Here is a 23,489-nt window from a genome sequence, read left to right as displayed (position 1 = left end):
AACATGGCTTTCTCAAGAACAAGTCATGTCAGACTAACCTTATCTCTTTTTTTGAAAAAGTTACTACTTTGCTAGATCAGAGGAATGTGGTGGACATAGTTTACCTTGATTTCAGTAAAGCTTTTGATAAGATTTTGCATAATATTCTTACTGACAAGTTGATAAAATGTGGTATGGATCCTATTATTGTTAGATGGTTTGAGAATTGGTTGGCAGATCATATCCAAAGGCTGCTTGTAAATGGTTTGTCATCTTCTTGGAGAGGAGTGACAAATGGTGTGCCTCAGGGATCTATCCTGAGCTTGTTCAACATTGTTGTTCAACATATTTATAATTGATTTAGATGAAGGAAAAGAGAGGGTACTTATAAAATTTGTAGATAGCACTAAACTGAGAGGGGTAGCAAACATACCAGGAGACAGAATGAGGACACAGGATGATCTTGACAGACTAGAAAACTGAGCTAAAATGAATTTCAATACTGATAAATGTAAAGTTCTTCATTTAGGTAAGAAAAAAGACATACATCACTATCACTATAGGATGAGAGTTGTCTTGGCAGTAGTACATGTGAAAAGGATCAGGGGATCTTAGTAGACCAGACACTGAACATGAGTTAGCAGTGTAACTTGGTAGCAAAAACTCTTTCTACGTGGGCCTTTCCTTGTCTCTGACTTGGAAGTTGCAATTGGTGCAAAATGCTGCTGCTAGGATCCTCACGAGATCAACGTGGAAGGCCCATATCCAGCCTATGCTGAGGCAGCTGTATTGGTTACCAATTAGATTCCAGATCAGGGTCAAGGTTTTGGTTCTTACCTTTAAGGCCATCTGCTTATGTCTCCTTATAATCCCTGCAGGGCTCTTTGCTCTGTGGGTATGAATTTGCTGGTTATCCACGGCCCCTGGGAGACAAGCCTGGCCTCAACCATGGCCAGGGCTTTTTTAGTCCTTGCCCCCACCTGGTGGAATGAGGTCCCAGAATAGCTGAGTGCCCTGATGCAGCTATCAATGTTCCACAAGGCCTGTAAGACAGAGCTTCTCCGCCAGGCATTTAGTTGAGGCTGGGCCAGGAAGCTCTGGTCCTTCCCCATATAGGCCCTGTAGAAGGATTGCCCTTGGTCACCTGGGCATTGGCACCTCTTCTGAGGACAATGGTGGTTTATTGGGGACTAGTGTGGACTCATGTTATTGGCTGTGGTTGGAGAAGTGGGAGGGAAATTCATTGGTGTTGCTGTTTTTATGGGTTTTTTAATTGTTTTATTGTAAACTGCCACGATCCAGTGGAGTGGTGGTAAGTAAATAAATAAATCAGTATTTTAGGCTGCATTAAAATAAATATAGTGTCCAGATCATGTGAGGTGATGTTACTGCTTTCCTCACCTCTCATAAGATCTCATTCGGAGTACTGTGTTAAGTTTTGGACAGGTATAGAAAAACTGCAGTGTGTCCAGAGGAGGGCTACAAATGGTGAGGAGTTTGGAGATCAAGTCATATGAGGAAAGGTTAAGGGAGCTTGGTCTGTTTAGCCTGGGGGGAACACGACTAAGTGGTAATATGATAACCAAATACTTGACGAGCTGTCATATAGAGCAGTGGTCCGCAACCTTTTTGGGGTTGCGGACCGATGGGGGGGGCGATCCGGGTGCCGTGCATGCACGGCAGCCCCTGCGCAAATGTGTATGGTTGGCAGGTCCACGCATGCGCATTTGTGCCCGGTGGGGCCGCAAGTGCACATGCGTGGCAATTTTGCACATGCACACACGCGCAGACCTGCCACGCATGCGCGTTTGCACGGCTGGTGGGACCACAAACGTGCATGCGCAGCAGGTCCACGCATACTCGCATGTGCGGACCTGCTGTGCATGCGCATTTGCACCGCCGGCATGCCGGCGGCTGCACTTCCCTCTCCCCCCCCACAGAAAGAAGCTTGCCGGGCTGCAAGCTAATTGGCTGCTTTGGCGGCTGATTTACTCGCGGCCTGGCGAGTTTCTTGGTGGGGGGGTGGGGAGAGGGAGCCGCGGCCCAGTGGATCGGGACCACTGATATAGAGGATGGAGTAGAATTGTTTTCCGTTGGACCAGAACCACTGGATTGAAATGAATTCAAAAGAATTTTCAGCTAAACATGTGGAAGAAGTTCCTGACAGTTAAGAGAGGTTCCTCGTTGGAACAGGCTTCCCCGGGAAGTGGTGAGTTCTCCTTCTTTGGAAGTTTTTAAGCAGAGGCTAGATAGTCATCTGACTGAAATGTTGATTTTATGAATTTAGGCAGATTGTGAATGGGTGGGCAGGAAGGGATGTTCCAGTTTTTGTCTCTTGTGGCCATTCCTTGCATACCAGGGGAATTGCTGATTGCCACTTACTGTAGAACAGTAAGTGAATTCCCTCCAGGCCAGGCTAAATTCTGGAAATTTTTAATAGGGGATCACTTTGGCATGAAATTGGGGTCACTATGAGTAGGCATGTAGTTGTGGCCTCCTGCATTGTGCAGGGAGTTGAACTAGATGACCATGGAGGTCCCTTCCAATTCTATGATTTTATGGCTATCTAAGACTTCACTCAAAGGACCTACTTGTGCATCTATTATCACAAAATCACCACACACATTCCAGAACAGCAGAATTTCAATGGGACACTACAGTTAACAAAAAGGCTACTCCCTCCTTGCCTTCTATGAGCTCACAGGACAAGAAAATCAATGAATGGTAGCCTACCAGGCATCTAAACTCTCCCAGACAACATACAGCAAACTTTGCAAATCAGATACTACCCAGGAGCAAGACATGTTTGAGCATGAAATGTGTTATATTACTAATTCACACACAGTGGTACATTTCTTCCTCAAACCGCAGGGTCAATTCTATTACTGTACAATGTCTTTTAAAGACAATCCCCCCATTTCTAAACTCATGGAATTTCATGACAACTTCAATGTTAAAAATTCACATATTTCAGAGAGATAATTGGCCCACTAGACTGAGTCTGGAATTTTAATGAGTATATCACCAAATGAATACAGGTTTTGATGTAGGTCATTTCTGGACTCCCTAAAAATGACAGACTAATTGCATATGTGAATGTAAGGTACAATACCCGGCCTCTAAGAAGTTCGTAGGCTGTAACACCCAATGACCACCAGTCAACAGCATAGGAGTAGCCAATAGGTTTTGTGGCGCTGAACATCTCAGGTGCTGGAAAAAAATATATTTTCTATAAATTGCAATCTTATACCCGTTCTATAAGCTTTGTTGCCTCTTGTGGAAATAAACACCCATTCTGTAGAGTAAGCATACATTTTTTCTTATTTACCAGGTATTGTTCTCATTTCCTGATATATGTAGTGATATATGTAATGTTCCTGATATATGTAATGTTCATCCATTAATTTTATTAGTTTATATGGTAAATAACTGCTACTGTTTTTTTGTTTCTGCTTTGTCTTTCAAGAAGATGTTGGACAATTTATATATGTTCCTAGTGACCTTACGGTAATGACTTTAAACGGTAATGACTGGGGAAGGCACTGGCAAACCACCCCGTATTGAGTCTGCCATGAAAACGCTAGAGGGCGTCACCCCAAGGGTCACACATGACTCGGTGCTTGCACAGGGGATACCTTTACCTTTACCTAGTGACTTTACATTCAGAAATATCATTTGGCTCCTTCTGTTGATCTCTAGAAGTTACATTTCTGACTAGCAAGCAGGTGGGAGGAAAGCCCCTTGGTTCAGTGGGAGACCTTGAGTCAGTCATTCTCTCTCAGCCTAGCATACTTCACAAACTTGTTGTGAAGGTCAAATAGAGAAGGTGAAAACATTGTATGTTATCATGAGGTTCAGAGAAGAAAAGTAGGATACAAATGTAAAATAAATAACAAATCTGAGCAGTACAGCATCTGTACATAAATTCATGTACATAGAATTTGAAAGAAATTTTCAGTTTTCACCCTTCTGTAATCTCTGCCCAAGAGCAAGCACAATGGTAGGCATGTGCCAGACAGATTTTAGTTGGGATGGCTCCTCCTGCTGCATGGTTTAAGTTGCAGTATAAGAGAAACTTGCTTCAGGTTCTATATAACACAGGGAGATCTCTCCCTGTTGCATGCAGACTTTACTGGGATGGCTTCTCCTGCAGGGCAGTTTAAATCAGACTGCAGAAGAAGCTAGCATCAGGATCAGATGTGCTGTAGCTAGCAAAGTGTTCTCTGTAACACAACATCTTGAGTAGGGTTGGGTACTTTGGTGGCCGAAGTGGCCGTTCGCTCCCAACGCAGCCAGCACTGCGCCGTGGGGGGGGGAGGGGAGGTGCAGGCATTGGTGCGCTGGTAGGCATAAACATGCTGCATGTGTGCACCCACCACTGTGCCGACACCCTGCCTCCCCCCCTGAGGCGCGGCGTTGGCTGCGTCGGGAGTGAGCGGCCACTTTGGGTGCTTAAGCACCCAACCCTAATCTTCGGGTTTGGAAGAACTCAAATTGGCTGGCTAAAGGCTGTCTGAATCAGCTTATTCAGATCCGGATTCAGCCGAGGCACATCGGCTCTTAAAGTCAATGGCACCATTGACTTCGATGGAGAATGTAAGGTTTCTGCCAATTCTGAGGCCTGCGGTGGGGGGTTGCATTAGAACTCCAAACTTTCAGGGTAGCTTCAGGAGCCACTTCTCAAACTCCACCTTCAGGTTTCAAATTCAGGGGTCCAATTGTAGGGGCTCCCGAAGAGGGTGCCCATATCCTACCTCCATTATATCCAAAGGAGGCCACAACTGCACTCAGTCAGCAGCAAACAAGCAGACCAGAGCAGCAGCAACCAACCAGCCAACCTCCGCCTGTCTGTTTCCCTTTAAAATTTAAATGGCCACCCAAAGAGCCGGAGCACACTTCGGCTGGCCACGCTGCGGCTATGTTTTTTCAAAACGGGGATTTTTGCTTTAGACTGTATTCGGCTGGTCTGTCTCCTGTAGGATGCGAATACAAAGGCTGTTCACTAAGGCCATGGTTGGCGAGGCCAGTAGGGGGCAATTAGGATTGTGTCTGTCATATCCGTGACCATTTTGCCAAAACATTCGGGATTAGCAGGTGTGGAGGAAATGCATAGAAAAGAGACCCTGCCCAGGTCAACTGGAATGCATCCCCTAAGGAGTCTGGGTCCACTCCTCCTGGGGAACAAGAAGCAGGAGCCTTCGCAGACCATTGCCTAGCGGCTGACGTGGCATGAAACTCACAGGGCAAAAAGCTCAGTCATTAGATCGTCAATCAAAGATCACTTAAAAGTCTAGGTGAAAACCCTGCTCAAACTGTCAGCTCTCCTATTCAGTGAGCCTGCAATATAGATAGCCCGTAAATCTGCAGATTTCAAGCAACACCTGCCAAACTCAAGGTTTGAGGGAGGTATTTCCCCCTTGCTTGTTTATGTAAAACATAGCCGATACGTGGTCAGTTTGCAGGAAGATCTTTCAGTTCCGTAGAACAGTGGTCCCCAACCTTTTTATCACCGGGGACCACTCAACGCCTTTTACTGAGGCCCGGTGGGAGGGGGTAGTTTACTCCTCTACTCTCAACCACTGCCCTAACGCTCTCTGATCGCTATGGTAATGTTTAAACATCCCTTCAAAATAAGATACAGACACGCCACAACAATGAACATAAGGAACATTTTATTTTCATGGAAATTCTAACTCATGACAATGACAAATCAATGGGAACCCTGAGCTTGTTTCTCTGCAACGAGATAGTCCCATCTGGGAGTGATGGGAGACAATGACACCCAAAGTGTGTTGTAAAGGACCGGGGGAGATGAAGTAAAGGGCCGGGAGGGGGGAAGGCGTCCTTCGGGGCCCACCTCCAATTAGTCGAAGGACCACATGTGGTCCGCAGCCCACAGGTTGGGGATCGCTACCGTAGAATATCTGCCAAAGCACTTAAGGCCATGTAAACCATACGAATCTCCAGCAGATAGATATGTAATGAAGTTTCCGAAGGGGACCAGCAATCCTGGATTGAAGTACCCCCACAATAGGCTCCTCAATCCCGCAGGGGCAAGTTTTAAGGCAACTCTTTCACCCTCCCTGATCCAAGTATCCATCACACATTGCAGGTCTACTTGTTGTTCTGCAAAATAGGTTTGCAGTGTGGTTGTTATTATTATTTTTGATTTTTATTATTATATTATTATTTTTGATCAACCTGGCTTGCATAGCATCAGTGTCAGAGGTGTCTTATCCCTAGCCTCTACCCCTGTATATCAGCGGATGGGACAGAGATTAGAAGGGGTCTAAGCATATGTGTAACTCAAAAATCTTCTCTTATACCATCTCTTTGCACAACTGTCTCTATCCTTTTCCCTTATGATTGGGTCCCCAGGTCCCCTTGGGCCCCGCCTTTTAGCCTCCTCGTTTCTGCTCTGGTCTTGTGGAACACTCATTTTTTTGTTCTGTTGTTGGTATTTCTTTTTCCTTTCCTCTTGTTTTTGTTGTTATTTGTCCTAGTATCCCTTATTGTTTTCCTTTCTCCTTAGCTTAGTAGTTTATGGTTTATTTGTCTTCCTCCATGTAATTTTTGCCTTTATCCCCACCATTTCCTAGGTTTTTCTTTATCAAGGTTTTTACCCCCTTCCTTATATTGATTTTGGTCTTTTCTCTTTTATTTCCCTCCTCTGAATCTTCTCCCCCCTCCTGAGACTTTCCCTTTATCTTCTTTTCTTCCCCTTCTCTGTCCTCTCCCCTCCCTCACAGTCTACAGGATAATCCTAAACAGTGTTGCATGCTTTTAAATCCATCTTATTAAAAATGGTGTATTTTTAAATGTTATTAATTGGAAACATTTTAAGCAGTCTTTTCACCCAATAAGGCTGTGAACGTGTAAAAAAAACATTTAAACATTTGATCAATTAAGTTTAAAATATAAAATAATTCAATTAAAACCAGATACATATATTTTTATGATTACACTACAAATTAATGAGTAGTCATTGATTTACCCTTCATAGAACAATGCTGTCAGTTAGCACTTTACTTCTAAAAATATGTATTCATCTGCTTGCATACAACTAGGGTTTTTAAAAAAGGCTGAGGAAGTGTAGTGTGATGGCTGTGGTTTAAGGAAGATGCATCAACACTCTCGATCGGGGATTCCCAACTGGGGGTCCATGGACCCTGGGTATCCGCAGCCTTTCCCCTCCTGCCTTAACGGACTTGGTCACAAGCTAGGAAACTGGCCACCTCCACCCAGTGCGCTCAATGGATAGGCCATGGGTATAAGAATCAAAGGAGGGGATTGTAACATGGTATGGGGGGTTCAGGTTACCTCTCAGCTCCTCCCCTTCTTTCTTGACTATATGAGGCAGAGCCACCGTAGCAGTAGTAAATGTGAGGGGAGGGAGTGAAAGGTGGGCAATGGGTGCATGTAGTTATATTACTTCTGGGGGTGCCGCAAGGAGATGTGGCCAGCTGACATCAATTCCAGGGGTCCTTGAAGCCTGAAAATTTATTCCAGGGGTTTCTCCACATTGAAAAAGGCTGTTCCAGGTCCTCAGTTAAAAAAAACAAAGCTATAGATAGTAAGTCATACCCGAGCAAGTAACCTGAATGTCAGCTGTTAACTACTTACCCATGTACGGCTTTGTGCCGGCAATGGTGGTTACCTCCATGTCCTTGTTTAGCACGGTAGCAATATTGAAATCTGTGATATGTACATGTCCTAAAAGAGAAGAAAATCATTTACTGAATTTATTTTAAAAAAATTTATTTCACCTCTCCTCCAATCCAAAGGAATCAAAGCAGTAGCATTTTTTAAACATTTAACTTTGTAGGTAACACCCCATTACAGAGCTGGTTATTACACTATGATCAGCAATATTTTTTGACTTTTTAAGCATTATGACTAATTAAGTGGGAACAGGGAAACAAAGGATTTAATCAGCACCACCAATGGTTTTCACAAAATCACTTAAAGTTGCTATCATCACTTTCTTAACTTTTCCTCTGAAATACTATGGCCCAAATTTCATTAAGTACTGTACATATAAGAATCTGAGTACTGCAAACCCGTGAAAGTAAAGGAGGTCAAATCCCACACCAAACCATGAGCTAGCTCTCTCTCTGCCCCACCTTCCTCATGGGGAGTCTGTTATGGAGAGAGGAAGGGAAGGCGATTGTAAACTGCTTTGAGACACCTGAGGGCTGTTGGGTGACTGTGAACCATTCCCAGTTCTCTCAGAGCTCTCTCAGCCCCAGCTACCTCACAGGGAGACTATTATGGGGAGAGGAAGAAAAGGCGATTTTTAACTGCTTTGAGACACCTGAGGCCTGCTGGGTGACTGCAGGCCATTCTCAGTTCTCTCAGAGTTCTCTCATCCCGCCCATCCCTCACAAGTTGTATATTATGGGAAGATGAAGGAACCGCCTTGAGACTCCTTTGGGTAGTAAACAGCAGGGTACAAAACTTCAGTTATTCTAAGGGGCAACAGTGAAAGAAGCATGTGAGCACATAACATTTTAGCAACAGTAAAATGGAGACAGAAGGAGCAGGGGGGACACCTGTGTATTGCGACTACCCCATGTGGATTAGGGCAGGGGGACGTTTTGGTATCTGTGGCCTAATTCACACAACAAGGAAAATCAGGTTGAAAGCAGAATTGGGAGGAACTGGTTGCCATGTAATCTCCCCCCTAAGAAGAGTCTCCAGTCTGATTTTCCCTTCACATATCTGAGGACATGGCTCTGGAAAGCTCACCTGTAACCACTATGCCAAAATTCCCGAAGGTCAGTCCTCTCCCACACAATGAACATTCCAAACCACACCTTCTTGACACCCATATCTCCACACCCATGACCTCATTTGCCACCACACCACCACCACCTCCCACACATCATACACATTCAACCCTATGCCCTTACAGACTGGACAACCCCTCCCCTTACTCTTCCCACCCCAAGCTGTAGCACCCGTTGTATTCCTCAATACAGACAGGCTTTGTCCCTAGTATGTACACACACACATACACATGCACACACACGCACACACATCCCTTCTCACCCTACAGGGTGATCCCCTCTGCAAAGTATGAAACTCCAGAGAATTCTTTAAAGAGAAAATTGTGAAAAGACAAGTCAGAATCCCATCCTTGCACCAGTTTTCATTTCCTCCATATTGTTAATCTCCTTTAGAGAAAATGCTTTCACAAAATAATGAATTATAGATGCCAGCATTTTTATTCAGCCTTTCCTATCTGAAGCAAAAAAAGCACTGGTGATATGGATGTATTATTTATCAAAAGTTAATTATTCAAATGCAATCCCGAGTTTTTTACAGAACTGAATCAACTGGCACACTGAACTGAAAATATTAACAAGGCATCCAGGAATGTTACAGACACAGGAAAGATCCAAGTAAAATCCTAACAAATTAAAGAGGTGTTTAATGGTGCTTGAGGGAAGCCAAATGCTTCAACACTGGCCACGGTGAGTTCTTTCAATAGCACAAAAGCAGTTGTTTCAAAGCTTCACTATTATACTGTAGCCTGACTTACTGACAAGTAATATTAGGCTGTTTGCACGCAACATTAACAAGACATACTGGCAGCTGGTGGAAGAAGTTACAAAGACAGCAGTACTGATAACCGATTCTGAACTCTTTACCATCTGGCTGCTTATGGAATGAATGGTCCAACCAAAGCTTTATATGTGGCTTTTGTTGACTTAGCAGCAGCCTTCGACTCAATTGATAGGGAGAGGCTTTGGCAGAAACTAAACAGGACAACTTTGGATAAGCACCTTTTGTACCTATTGCTGGAGCTTGCCTGGGACCTTGCTGGAGAGGCTGTGCATGTGCACTGCACACACCACACATGCCACTGCCGCCCCCACCGCTGCAGTTGTCATCGTGGTGGGGCAAAGATTGAAAACCGCTGCCCTAGAATTACAGCTCCAGACTAAAGAAATAAGTTCCCCTAGGGCAGTGGTCCCCAATCTTTTTATCACTGGGGACCAGTCAATACTTGACAATTTTACTGAGGCCCTGGGGAGGTAGTCTTTTGCCGAGGGAAACCGCCGCCTGAGCCCCTGCTCCACTTGCTTTCCCACCGGTGCCCCTGACTTCCCGCCACCCACTGGGGGGCGCTGCCAGCAGCAGCTGTGCAGTGCCATGCTGAGGGGGAACCCCAGCCATGGCAGCCGCTGGACAGCACCAAAGGTGAGCTGGCAGAAGAGTGGCAGGGCAGGCCCCGAGGCAGCAGCTGGGGAGGAGGAGCCACGGCCCAGAACCGACTGATCTACGGACCAGTACCAGTCTTCGGACCGGGGGTTGGGTACCACTGCCCTAGAGAAAATTGACATTTTGAAGGGAAAACTCTCTGGTACTGTAATTGGGGATGCCAGTCTCCAGGTGGGACATGGGGATCCCCTAGAATTACAGCTCCAGACTAAAGAGATCAGTTCCCCTAGAGAAAAAGGATGTTTTGATCTCTCTAATTGAAATATATATTTTTAATGTAAAAATCATCCTGTATCTGACTCTGTCTCCTGCTGTGTTTGCTACCCCTCCCAGTTAAGAGCAAGTTTGGTGTAGTGGTTAGGAGTGCGGACTTCTAATCTGGTGAGCTGGGTTTGATTCTGTACTTCCCCACATGCAGCTAGCTGGGTGATCTTGGGCTCGCCACGGTGCTGATAAAGCTGTTCTGACCGAGCAGTGATATCAGCGCTCTCTCAGCCTCACCCACCTCACAGGGTGTCTGTTGTGGGGAGCGGAAAGGGAAGGCGACTATAAGCCGCTTTGAGACTCCTTTGGTTCGAGAAAAGTGGCATATAACAACCAAATCTTCTTCTTCTTCATCCTCAAATGTAACAAACAGCCCCTCTATTCCTTCATGCAAATCATTTATGAATATGCTGAACAACAAAGAGACCAAGACAGATCTCCGAGTCACTCCACTCATCACTCCTCTCCAAGAGGATAACGAACCATTCACAAGTACCCTTTGGGTGCAATCTGTCAACCAGTTCTTGATCCACCTAACAGTAATAGGATCCATACCGCATTTTACCGACTTGTTAATAAGAATTTCATGTGGAACTTTATCAAAAGCTTTACTAAAATCAAGGTAAACTATGTCCACAGCATTCCCTTGATCTAGCAAGTTAGTAATTTTCTCAAAAAAGAGAAATGTTAGTCTGACATGACTTGTTCTTGAGAAAGCCATGTTGACTCTTAGTAATTGCAGCCATCCGCTCTAGCTACTCAAGGATCAACTGCTTGATGATTTGTTCTAAAATTTTGCCAGCTATAGATGTCAAGCTGATGGGTCGATAGTTACCCGCATCCTCCTTTTTCCTCTTCTTGAAGATGGGGACATTTACCCACTTCCAATCTTCACTTGTTCTCAAAGAATTGTCAAAAATAATGGACAGAGGCTCAGAAATTACATCTGCAAGTTCTTTTAGAACCCTTGGGTGCAATTCATCTGGCCCAGAGGATTTGGTTTTGTTTAAAGAAACTAGGTGTTTATGTACTACCTCTACAGTGACACTAGGCCACAACTCCCATTCTCATCACGTGAAATGATTTTGCCACGTTTAGCACAATTCCCCTCACAAGAGAAGAGGTGAAGTAATTGGTAGTTATGATATCATGACATTTTGTCCTAATACTGGCTATGTTTAACTTGCAAGTTACAAATATATATGTAATTTCTCTGATTTGTTGTTTTTCTAAAAATCCCTGGTTATTATTTTAAAGTTTTGGACCTTTCCCTTGGATTTTTTGAAAAACTCCCATTTTGTGAACATGGGCCTATTATGTGGGTTTTTAATCTGCATTCTAGGATCAGCTTCAGAATTAGATATACGGTATCTTATTATTATCCTATTTATTTTATTTCACTCCTCCCCTAGGTATACTTGCCTTCCTCTCCAATGGGGAGCCCAAATGTTTTAAATTTCCTTTCCTCCACTTTATCCTGATAATGACAGTGCACAGTAGGTTAAGCTGAGAGTATGTGACTAGCCCAAATTGACCCAGCGAACTTCATGGGACAATGGGGGCTGAACCTGGGTGTAAACTGCACGAAGCTTTTATTCCAACCCCAGATCGATTCAGTCCCTGCCCTCCACACAGAATTCAATTTCAGTTTGGATTTTGGGCGATTTTAATTTTCCTTCTGCAGCAAGGATTGATCCGGAGTGACCCTACCTTTATTGTGCCATATCTGAAACTGCTGAAAATCCTGAATAAAGAAAGCTCCGTGGTAGAGAACCTCTGATAGGCTACACCTGGTCATGTGACACGCTAGCCTTAAAGGAGAAGCCCCTAACTTCTTTCAACTTCTGTCGGTCCTGGATTTTTCCTCCCTCCTCTACCTTTTTTGATCCTCTCCCCCTCCCCTCCAAGAAAAGAAAGAGACTCCCTGCTTGGCTCCTCTCCCCCCCCCCCTTCAAGAAAAGAAAGAAAGAGGCTTCAAGAAAAGAAAGAGGTTCCCCCCCCACCTTCTGAGCCTCCCTAACCACGTGAAGAAGACTTTCCTGTTTCAATGGGGAGGAGGGGGGAGAGGAAGACCCGAGTTCAAAGCGATCTGAATTCAACAGGATTGACAATGGAATAAAGAAAGTAAGTGCAGACTCTGCCCTAGTCTCCCAAATCTAAAAATCATTTTGCGCATATTTTATAATGCACATTTTTCACACAGGAAAATCCAAATGCTAAAGCACATTCAAAGGGCATTATATATGTGGAAATAACTGGTTTTGGTTATGAATGATATGGCAAATTTGGCTCACAAATATTCATGTGTGAATTTCAATACTCACAATATTCATACTGACATATATGGACAGTTTTTGCAAATATCAGAATCATTGGTGATAACAGCTGTGAATGCTGATAATCACCTAAATGCTGGCAACCATTAGTCCAAACCCTGGATAATTATTTTTGAGTTAATTCAAAAAAATCTATCTCAGTCAGCATTCACATGTACACGTCTCAACAGTAAGTATATATAACTGAAACATTTATTGAATTGAACTCATTTTAACATTTCTTTCTCCTATGATGGATTCAGTGTGTTACTGAAGGTGACAGAGCATTTATCAAGCAAAAGTGAAAAGAAAAACTGTACTAGGCTAGTTTGCAGAAGTTGCTGAATTTTAAGGCTGTGTTCCTGCCCACCACTGGGCAACTTAATTCCCAATCAAGTCACTGCTGAGCTATTCCGGTTTTCATACAGACAGATACCAACTTAGCTAAAGTGCAAGGGAATGAAGCAGAGCTTGAAACACTAACCCTGAGGAGGGGAAGCTGCTGGAAAAAAGGACAATTTAAATATAGTTAGCATGCAAAAATAATGGTTCAGAGAAAAACAAAACTGAACTAAAGGTAGTTCTTTGAATGCATGGGTAGAGAAACACACAGGGAAAATGCAAAGAGGAAATAGTCTGAAGAACAATGACCTCAAGAACACATATAGAAAAGACAACTTCAAATAAATTCTATCATCACTCCATAACCACATTGCAAATTGAAGGTGTAGAAGGGATTCTTATTTTCTACAAAGGCTGCTTTGAGCTCATGCCTATGACCATGATACTTCTAAAATGACTTTATAAGCCCCAATGATCAAAATATTTGGATATGCATCATGGACTGCAAGTACGGATCCCAGCTCACAATGAGTTTTTAAATATTAATATAACAAAAAAACGATCCACACTTCATTCCCTCTCAGAGTACCTCAATCTACCATACCTGAGAAATATTGGAAGGAGGAGAAATTAGCCTAATGAGGACATAAACTTTGTAGGCTAAGCCACCAGTACTCGGCTCCACATTGAAGATCTTGTCTTCAAATTTCTGCTTATTAGCATTGTTCTTATCTGTACACCGCCCGTGGCGCCGCGGGCACCACGGACTAAATAAAACAGTAAGGGGTTCTGAGGCGGGATGTGTCCGGGATGGGGAAGGGTCCGGATTGGACCCTTCCTCATGACAGACAATCGGAGGGACCAATCGGCAGGCGCTTTGCGCCTGCTGATTGGTCTCTCTGATTCCCAGCAAGTGTGAGCTGCGCACAGCGCGGCTTGCAGTTGCTCCTGGCCTGACACAGCGAGAGGCGCGAAGCGCCTCTCGCCACGTCAAGCCGCCGCCTGAGGGAGCCCCCGCCACAACAAGAAGATGGCCGCCGCCGAGAAGACGCCGCTCTGGAGCCGCCTGCCTCCGCTCAAGGGAGCCCCTGGCAGTCGCGCAGAGCGCGACTGCCGAGAACTCCCTGACCGGCGGCTTGACGCGGCGAGAGGCGCGAAGCGCCTCTCGCCGCGTCAAGCCGCCGGCCAGGGAGTCCCCGCCGCCGAAGGACACACCGCCTCGGGGAAGGGACTGGGCAGCGTCTGGGGAAGGGCCTGGCCGGCGTCCTCGGCCACGGACCTCCGCCTCCACCCGCAGCGCGCAGAGAGGCGCAGAGAGGCCGCCCGCGACGAAGTCCGAGCTGCCTTCCCGCAGCCGGACCCCTGAGCCCAAGCAGCAGCAGCAGCAGCGCCGTCCCCCAAGCCAGCCAACAGAGGAACAAAAGCCACAAAAAGCCTCGGGGAACGGCCTGGCCAGCAGCCGCCTCTACGGGGCTGCGTCTCCTCTCTGCTGCCCCCCCTCCTCGGTCACGCTCCTCCTCCTCCACCCACGGCGCGCCGAGAGGGGCGCGCAATACCCTGTCCCTGCGCTTCCAACACACACACCAACGCACCCTTCCCCCGCCAGAGTCCCGCTCCCAGACTGCACTCACCTTCCGCTGGTCTTCCTGCTCCCTGTCCCTCTCTTCCCTGGGCCCTTGCATACACGCCGCCGACCTGCGCGCCCTGCGCGCAGCCCGGTACGCCAGCCAAATGAACCCCCAACACCCCGCCCCCCTGCTCCACCACGCATGCCCGGACTCCCCAGCATGCGTCCTTCCCTTCCCCAACGCCCGCCCCCCCTCCAAGCCGCGCGTCTTCACTGCCTGCCCCCAGGAGCTTCCTCCCAACCTCGCAGGTAGGACGCACTCGCCCTATGCCCCTTTTTACGCCCATTTTTATAAATGGGCTTTTCTACTAGTTTAATATGGTTTGAGTCACCTTGCAAATCAGCATCAAAACTGAAAATTAAACTAAGCTACTGAGGAAAGCTGTGAAAATGTGTCTTTTAATTGGTCCATGTTTTGGTGTTATGTACTGAAATGAATTAAAGACTACTCTTGAATTTCTTACTTCATCGTGGCCAGTCTGTCAACCTCTAGATGGAGCCTGAAGACCTCCCAGTATTACAGACTACAAAGAGCACTTTCTATGGACAGTGGACTTCAGCATTATATAGGTTGCCCTATAACATTATCACTGGAGCCTGGGTAGATCAAGGGGAGGAAGGGGAGGGATTTGGCTGTGATTATTACCTGTGGGTTGGGTTTTTATGCTTTTACAGTTGTTTTATTGTTGTTAACTGCCATGAGGCAGTGTAGAAGTGCAATTAATTAATCAATTAATTAATGATCCTTCCACAGCTTCATCCCCAAATCTCCAGCAATCTCCTAACATGGAACTGGCAACCTTATCTGCCTGGTTAGCTATAGTGTAGGAGAATCTAAACATACCTTTGGGGGTTACCATGTAAATGCTTCCATAAAGTGCTCTGAGTACTAAGGTTATAGAGTAGACCTGGCTGAATGCAATTGTATGGGGGTAATGGTTTTTGTTTGCTAAAAGGGAAATACAAGACCCACCAATATGCCACCTTCATGCACCTAATAAGAGGTTCTGAGCTAGATGGCGCAGGCTAACCTGATCTTGTTAGATCTTGGAAGCTAAGGAGGATCAGCCCTGGTTAGTACATAGAAGGAAGACTAAGGGAAACGAAGGGTTGCTATGCAGAGTCAGGCAATGGCAATCCACCTTTGAATGTCTTCTGTTTTGAAAACCCTACAAGGTTACCATAAGTCAGCTGTGACTTTATGGAACTTTCTACCACCACCTCAAAATTATGATAAAAATACAATCTACAAAATATCCTGAGGAGATTTTTACTGACATAAGCACAATGTGAATTTATAAAAGATGCACTACACAAAAGTTTATGTTAAATGTGTAAATGTATAATACATACCTTTGCTGAACAGAACAGAGCTATAGGTAAGTTTTCACCTTAGCTTGCTTTCCATCAAAAACAATAAGGTTCCTTAAGCTTGTGACAAGCACGCAGCACTCATTTATGCTGTTCCAGATACCTTTTGCTGTATGGCTGCATTTATATACATGTTACAGTAGCCAAGAACAGAGAGTGCTTACCATATTCATCTAGCAAGATGTTATCTGGCTTGATGTCCCTAAAGTAAAAGTTAGAAAGAGAGAGAAAAGAGACAAGTAAAAAACAAATTCAGTATTGTGAATGTAAAAGTCTACTGCCGCATGATCACACCCTTAATGTTTACAGTCTCCAATAGCATTCTTCTTCATGCTACACGCTGGTTGCAGTCTGGCCTATAAACAGCAAACAAAAAACATGATGGGACTAAGAGTTCAGATTAATACTAAAAACAGATTTGATTAAACGCTTGCCTTTATATTTACAAAAGGGAGAGTGGCCACTGTATTTTTGGTTTAAGCTCTTAATCCTTTAGACTAGGAGAAATCTAACTCAACTGGTCTGCAACAAGCTTCCACAATTACTATATAAAGCTGTAATATAATGCAAACTGGGTTTCCACCAAACCCTCTATCACCTCTCTTCTCTTTTTAAAATTATTATTATTATTTAATTTTTAGACCGCCGTTCTCCAAATAGGTCTCAGGGCGGTTTACAACATAAACAGTTAAAACACAATAAAACCCCCATAAAAACCCCAATTAACATCAACAACAAGTCACATATAACATATAAGCAGCGGTGGTCACAGTTCTGATTGTAATTACCCGACTTCCCCCGAAGTTCAGCCTGGTGGGGAGAATAATATTCAGAAGAGGGTGGCACCAATGCAATAGATCTAACAATAATCTCGATGTTAGAGATCTCAATATTGGAGGGGATCCTCTGATGGATTAGTGGGAGAGCTGCCCTGGCCTCAACCATATGCCTGGCAGAAGAGCTCCGTCTTGCAGGCCCTGCGGAAAGCTGGCAGATCCCGCAGGGCCCTTAGCTCTTCTGGGAGCTCATTCCACCAGGTTGGGGCCAGGACTGAAAAGGCCCTGGCCCGGGTCGAGGCCAGGCGAACATCCCGTGGGCCCGGGACAACCAGTAAATTCATACCCGCAGAGTGGAGTGCCCTGAGGGGGGCATAAGCAACCAAGCGGTCCCGCAGGTAGACGGGACCCAGGCCGCGCATAGCCTTAAAAGTCAATACCAATACCTTGAATCTGATTAGGAAACAGACTGGTAACCCGACTGGTAGGATGTTGTAACCCACCACGAGCTGCAAGGGAGTGGCGGGGAATAAATATAATAATAAATATAATAATAAATATAATAATAAATATAATAATAATAATAAATATAATAAATATAATAATAATAATAATAATAATAATAATAATAATAATAATAATAATAATAACAACCAGTGCAGATGACGAAGCACCGGCTGAAGGTGGGCGCTCAAAGGTGTTCTAGTGACGACCCTGGCAGCTGCATTTTGGACCAGCTGTAACTTCCGAGTCAAAGACAAGGGAAGGACCGCATAGAGCGAGTTACAGAAGTCTAGTCTGGAAGTGACCGTTGCATGGATCACTGTGGCTAGGTGTTCAGAGGGCAGGTAGGGCGCTAGTAGCCGGGCTTGGCGAAGATGGAAAAATGCCGTCCGAGCTACATTGGTGACCTGTCACCCCCAAATTCCTGGCAACTGGTGCAGGTGTTAATTGCACCCCGTTCAGGCATAGTTGTCAGCATAGATCCTGGTAGAGACCTGTGAAAGGCAAGATCTTTTCTTTTCCTTTCTTCTGAGATATTTAATGGATCACAGTCAAGAGCGTCCGCGAGCCATGGGGAGGCCGGGTGGTCGGCGGGTCAGAGGCAGCCAGGGATGTGCGGCGGTGACGGCGGGCCGGTCGGGTGGCGGCAGGCAGCGGGATGCTGGCAGCCGGTCGGGGTTCCAGGGAGTGGGAGGGGAACCACGCATGCTCCGGATCCGGCGTATGCATGGTCTCTTGTGGTCCTGTGGGCGGGGGGAGGGTGGGGGGAGGGAGCCACGCATGTGCGGGACTCCATGCATGCGTGGTTCAATGTGTTGACAGCGCGGCAGCCGCGCGGGGGTTTGCATGGCCTGCCGTTGCTGTTGCCATGGTGCGGAGCACAGCGGGAGAGATGTCCGAGTGTCCGAGGGGGTGAGTAAGGGGTGGTGGAGCAAAGGGGCATATGTGAGGGTAGGGTTTGCAGGGGTGAAGTGCGGCGGGGTGGGGGGTGCTCGTTGTGGGGTGTGTCAGCACGGTTCGGGACAGAGGAGGGGTGGATGTGCAGGAGTGTGTGTCGTGGCGTGGTGGTTGCGGGTGCGGGGAAGGACGGCCAAAGGGGGAGATGGTGGGGGGGTAGTTAGGGGAGTGTGGGGGTTTAACTGGCGGGTGGCCATGACGGGCGGGCAGCGGCTGACCGGATTCTGGCGGCGGTGGCAGGCAGCGGGTAGCCGGGAGGCAGAAGGCGTCGAGGGATCTGTGTGAGTCCTAGGCGGCTCCCGGGCAAAGTGTCGAGGGTGTGTGGCTGGAAAGGAGCAGGGAAGCCCGTCTTCCCGGCTCCTTTCCCGGCAAGTTGGGAGGGTGTGCGGCTGGAGCAGGGACGCTGCGATGTGGAGTCTATGGCGCATCAATATGGAGTCTATGTCGGCCATGGAGGCATTGGCCCATTGCCCATTGCCTCCTTGTTCCAGGATTGACAATCAGGAGCCGATTCGCCCCTCCGAGTTTTTATCCCGGACAGAGCCCGCCCTAACTCCTCCCAACTTGCCCTTAGCCTTTTATTTATAACCGCGGAGCGGTTTACAGATGTGGCACATTTATTGTACACCAAATGTTTCCCATGCCATTCAATCTCAAGTGAACATAAACAAATCCAAATTGCTGTTTTTCCTATTTATCTCTGGAATCTGTTAACCATTTTCATTATGCTGCTTGTTCATTTATACTCTCACACTCTACCCATATGTTTGAACTGATTACTTCCGTTCCATGACACTGTATCTGAGGAAGTGTGTGTGCACACAAAAGCTCATCCCTTCAATAAAACTTTGTTGATCTTAAAGGTGCCACTGGACTCTACATTTGTTCTGCTGCTTCAGACCAACACAGCTACTCACTTGAACGTAACTGACTGTAGAGACAGAGGAGAATATAGTGACTTTGCTCAAGCCTGGCCTAATAAACTAAACATGAGCAGGCAGTGTTTGTAAACTAAACATGAGCAGGCAGTGTGATGCAGCGGTAAAAAAGGCAAATGCCATTTTGGGCTGTTTCCACAGAGGCATCACATCAAAATCACAAGATGTCATAGTCCCATTGTATACGGCACTGGTCAGACCACACCTGGAGTACTGTGTGCAGTTCTGGAGGCCTCACTTCAAGAAGGACGTAGATAAAATTGAAAGGGTACAGAGGAGAGCGACGAAGATGATCTGGGGCCAAGGGACCAAGCCCTATGAAGATAGGTTGAGGGACTTGGGAATGTTCAGCCTGGAGAAAAGGAGGTTGAGAGGGGACATGATAGCCCTCTTTAAGTATTTGAAAGGTTGTCACTTGGAGGAGGGCAGGATGCTGTTTCTGCTGGCTGCAGAGGAGAGGACACGCAGTAATGGGTTTAAACTTCAAGTACAACGATATAGGCTAGATATCAGGAAAAAGTTTTTCACAGTCAGAGTAGTTCAGCAGTGGAATAGGCTGCCTAAGGAGGTGGTGAGCTCCCCCTCACTGGAAGTCTTCAAGCAAAGGTTGGATACACACTTTTCTTGGATGCTTTAGGATGCTTAGGGCTAATCCTGCGTTGAGTAGGGGGTTGTACTAGATGGCCTGTATGGCCCCTTCCAATATGATTCTATGATTCTATGATAAATAAAAATCAGTATTTGACAGGAAGGTCCCACAAAATCAATGGCATAAGTGGCCCAGAATTGAGAGCCACCTTGGTGTAATGGTTAGGAGCGCCCAACTTCTAATCTGGCAAGCTGGGTTTGATTCCCCATTCCTCCACATGCAGCAAGCTGCGTGACCTTTTGCAACAGTTTCCTGGACCCAACCAACACCACAGGAAATAACTTTCACTGTCTTTGACTTTCAAGCTGTCTTCCTTAATGCACAGAACTCTTCCATCCAAAAGTAAAATGCCCTTAGGAAAACATTAAGGACCATTGAAAAAGCTTTTACAACAACAGGTAAAAAGCTTCCATTGTGTAAGGGGCAATCACAGGAAGAATGTAACGGCAAAATCTGCTGTTTATTTTTTTTTAACTTATTGATTGGTATGCCCCAGGTTGACTCCACAGCAAGAAAACTAAGATTGGAGGTAACAAAGTTTGAGTGTCTTTCTTTTTTAACCTGAATGCTTTCATACAAGCAACCTATGTGTCTTTTGATGAAAACTATCATCATATAGTAGAACTTGGAAAATGAAGGACCAAAAGAGATGGGATGGAGATCATCAGTCTGCAAAAAATAAATTGTGCATACAGTAGCTACAATTTGAATCAGGGCTGTGTGAGAAGTGGAGGGGGTAAAATCTTTAGTTCCTGTTTGGTTTTGCTCACTGAAAATGAACTCGTATCATTATTATAGTTTCAAAGGGGAAACCGTTTAAAAAGGACCTACCTCACCCCGTTTTAAAATTTCTAACAGCAGCACAGAGAATGGTTTCAATTAACAAAAACAAGGGGAGATAGAATGGTTGAATTCCCTTTTCATTTCCTATGTGGCCTGAATTCAAATTAATTTCATGTGCGTGCAAATTTTATTTATTACAGAGGAATAGCTATATAAATCTATTGAAAAGAATAATCTGGAATTTAGTAGATCAGCATTAAAACTCAACAACATTTCATTGTAGCATAATTTTTGTCTATTAGAGTGAAATCTGCATTTAATTAAATAGGTTCCAATCCATGAAAGTTTATACTGGAATAAAAAATGTTGGTCTTCAAGGCACCATTCCTGTTAGTTGGACACTGCATTATCTTACCACACTATGCACAGAACCAATGGGATTAAATTAATTCAAAAGAAATTCCATCTAAACTTCCTGACAGTCAGAGCGGTTTCTCAGTGGAACAGGCTTCCTAGGGAGGTGGCGGGTTCTCACAGGAAAATCTTAGAGGGCCCATATCAAGTGTGTGCTGAGGCAGCTGCAATGGCTGCCAGCTGCGGCCCGCATCTGGTTCAAGGTTTTGGTTTTCACCTTTAAGGCCCTTGCGGTCTGGGACCCACATATCTGAAGGACCATCTGTCGCACTATGCCCCATGCATACCTTGTGCTCTGCGGGTACCAACTTACTGGTTATTCCCAGCTTTAGAGAAGCCCATTTGGCCTTAACCAGGGCCAGGGACATTTTGGTTCTGGCCCCAACCTGGTGGAATGAGCTCCTGGGTGAAATATGGGCTCTGCAGAAGGTTTTGGCTTTCCGCTGGGCCTGTAAGGTGCAGATCTATGGTTGAGGCTGGTCTAGGGAAAAAATCTGGTACCTTCCCCCCTTAGGACATGTGACACCCTTTGACCACCTGGATGTAACTTGCCTTCTGCTGCCCGATGGCAGGTGTCCCATTCTGAAGGATTATTTTTCACCATGCTGGGGTTTTGTATTATTTTATTTTGTTTTAATGGGGTTTTATTGTATTGGAAATCTTATGTTGGAACCCCTCACAAGCCGGCATACTGAGAGTGGCAGGTAAGAGTGGCAGGTAAGGACCAAGCCCTATGAAGATAGGTTGAGGGACTTGGGAATGTTCAGCCTGGAGAAAAGGAGGTTGAGAGGGGACATGTTAGCCCACTTTAAGTATTTGAAAGATTGTCATTTGGAGGAGGATAGGATGCTGTTTCCATTGGCTGCAGAGGAGAGGACATGCAGTAATGGGTTTAAACTACAAGTACAACGATATAGGCTAGATATCAGGGGGGGGGGAAATTTTACAGTCAGGGTCATTCCGCACCAGGATCTATGTAGCAAATTGGTTGCGGAATGAAAAAACGCCATTTTAAATAGTGAAATTCGTTGTTATGCATACCTGCCTTTGTAGTGGAATCCAGTTGCGTTTCTATCGTTTCCCAAAGGTTTCCGGTCTCGGCAAAAATCACTAGCCAGGAAGCGATACTGCTGAGCTTTGTCCCGCCCCTGGCCATCAAGCAGCCAATGGGCGGCCGTTATCGTGCTCCCAAAAATCGCCTTTCCCTTTAAGGAAGGTTTAAAAAAAAAACACGTTGCAACGAATCTGCGTTGATTCGTTGCAACGGAGAGACCCATCTAGCTAGCAGGTTTGACCCATCTAGCTAGTGTTTGAACTGCCATTTCATCGTTGCCACGCTCCCCCTGAGTGAAAAAAAATACCCCCCCCCGCACGGGCGTGATTTTCGGCCAAAAATAGAGTGAAAAATAAAGGGAAAATAAACCAGCAAACGGGGCTGTGTGTTGCATGGTGCTTGCTGACTTAAAACAGCTCTGGGGAAGGACTGCAGCCAAGGAAGCCTCGCTGGGTAAACAAAGTGCGTTGATCTCCGCTCGCTCTGAGAAAAAAAATGGCGATCACTTCGCCGGCAGATCAGAGGAGAGAGCTAGGGGGAGGGACTTTGCAGAAACCGCAACAATGGTAACGCACAGAACTTTTCCGCTAGTGTTGCAGATTGGTTGCAAGAGTGTAGCGCTTTCCGGGGGGGTGAATCCACTTTTTGGGATTTCCCTGAACGTGCTACAACGAAGCGCTTTTTGCGGATCGGTTTCAGGAGTGTTGCAGATTGTCAACGACGTTATGCATAACGGCAAAACAGTAGCGATTTCAATTTGCAACCATTGTGCAATTTTGAACGAATGCGGAATGGCCCTCAGAGTAGTTCAGCAGTGGAATAGGCTCCCTCAGGCAGCGGCCTGACGTGGCGAGAGGCGCTTTGCGCCTCTCGCCACGTCAGGCCGCCGGGCAGGGAGTCACCGGCAGCTGTGCTCCGCGCGACTGCCGGGGGCTCCCTCGGGCGGCGGTCAGGCCGCCGGCAAAGGAGCAACTGTGAGCCGCGCTGCGCGCGGCTCGCAGTTGCTGGGGCTGGGAATCAGAGCGACCAATTGGCAGGCACTTCACGCCTGCCGACTGGTCCCTCCGATTGTCTGTCCGGAGGAAGGGGCCAATCTGGACCCTTCCTCATCCTGGACACATCCCGCCCCAGAACCCCTTACTGAATTATTTAGGGCGGTGTTGTGATACTTAGCCAGCTTGGTGTAGTAGCTAAGAGCGGTTGCCTCTAATCAGGTTTGATTCCCCTCTCCTCTTCCACGTGTAGCCAGGTGGGTGACCCTGGGTCAGTCACAGACCCTGGGTCAGTCA

General features: G+C 46.1%; 1 protein-coding gene across 6 annotated transcripts in view; it reads right to left on the bottom strand.

The window, feature by feature from the left end:
• The window catches only part of STK32A (serine/threonine kinase 32A), a 154,842-nt gene that overhangs the window by 41,131 nt on the left and 90,222 nt on the right, over nucleotides 1-23,489 (bottom strand). For all 6 annotated transcript variants that reach the window (XM_077326997.1, XM_077326999.1, XM_077326998.1 and 3 more), the window contains 3 exons: nucleotides 16,290-16,327; nucleotides 7,603-7,692; nucleotides 3,092-3,189 (listed from right to left, as the gene is read on the bottom strand). In XM_077326997.1, the coding sequence (XP_077183112.1) occupies nucleotides 3,092-3,189; nucleotides 7,603-7,692; nucleotides 16,290-16,327 (226 nt within the window). The remainder of the gene's footprint in view (nucleotides 1-3,091; nucleotides 3,190-7,602; nucleotides 7,693-16,289; nucleotides 16,328-23,489) is intronic.

Source organism: Paroedura picta, chromosome 3 (genome assembly GCF_049243985.1).
Source record: "Paroedura picta isolate Pp20150507F chromosome 3, Ppicta_v3.0, whole genome shotgun sequence".
Lineage (NCBI taxonomy): Eukaryota > Metazoa > Chordata > Lepidosauria > Squamata > Gekkonidae > Paroedura > Paroedura picta.
Note: the sequence above shows the minus strand (reverse complement) of the source record. Positions and strands in the feature narration are given on the sequence as shown.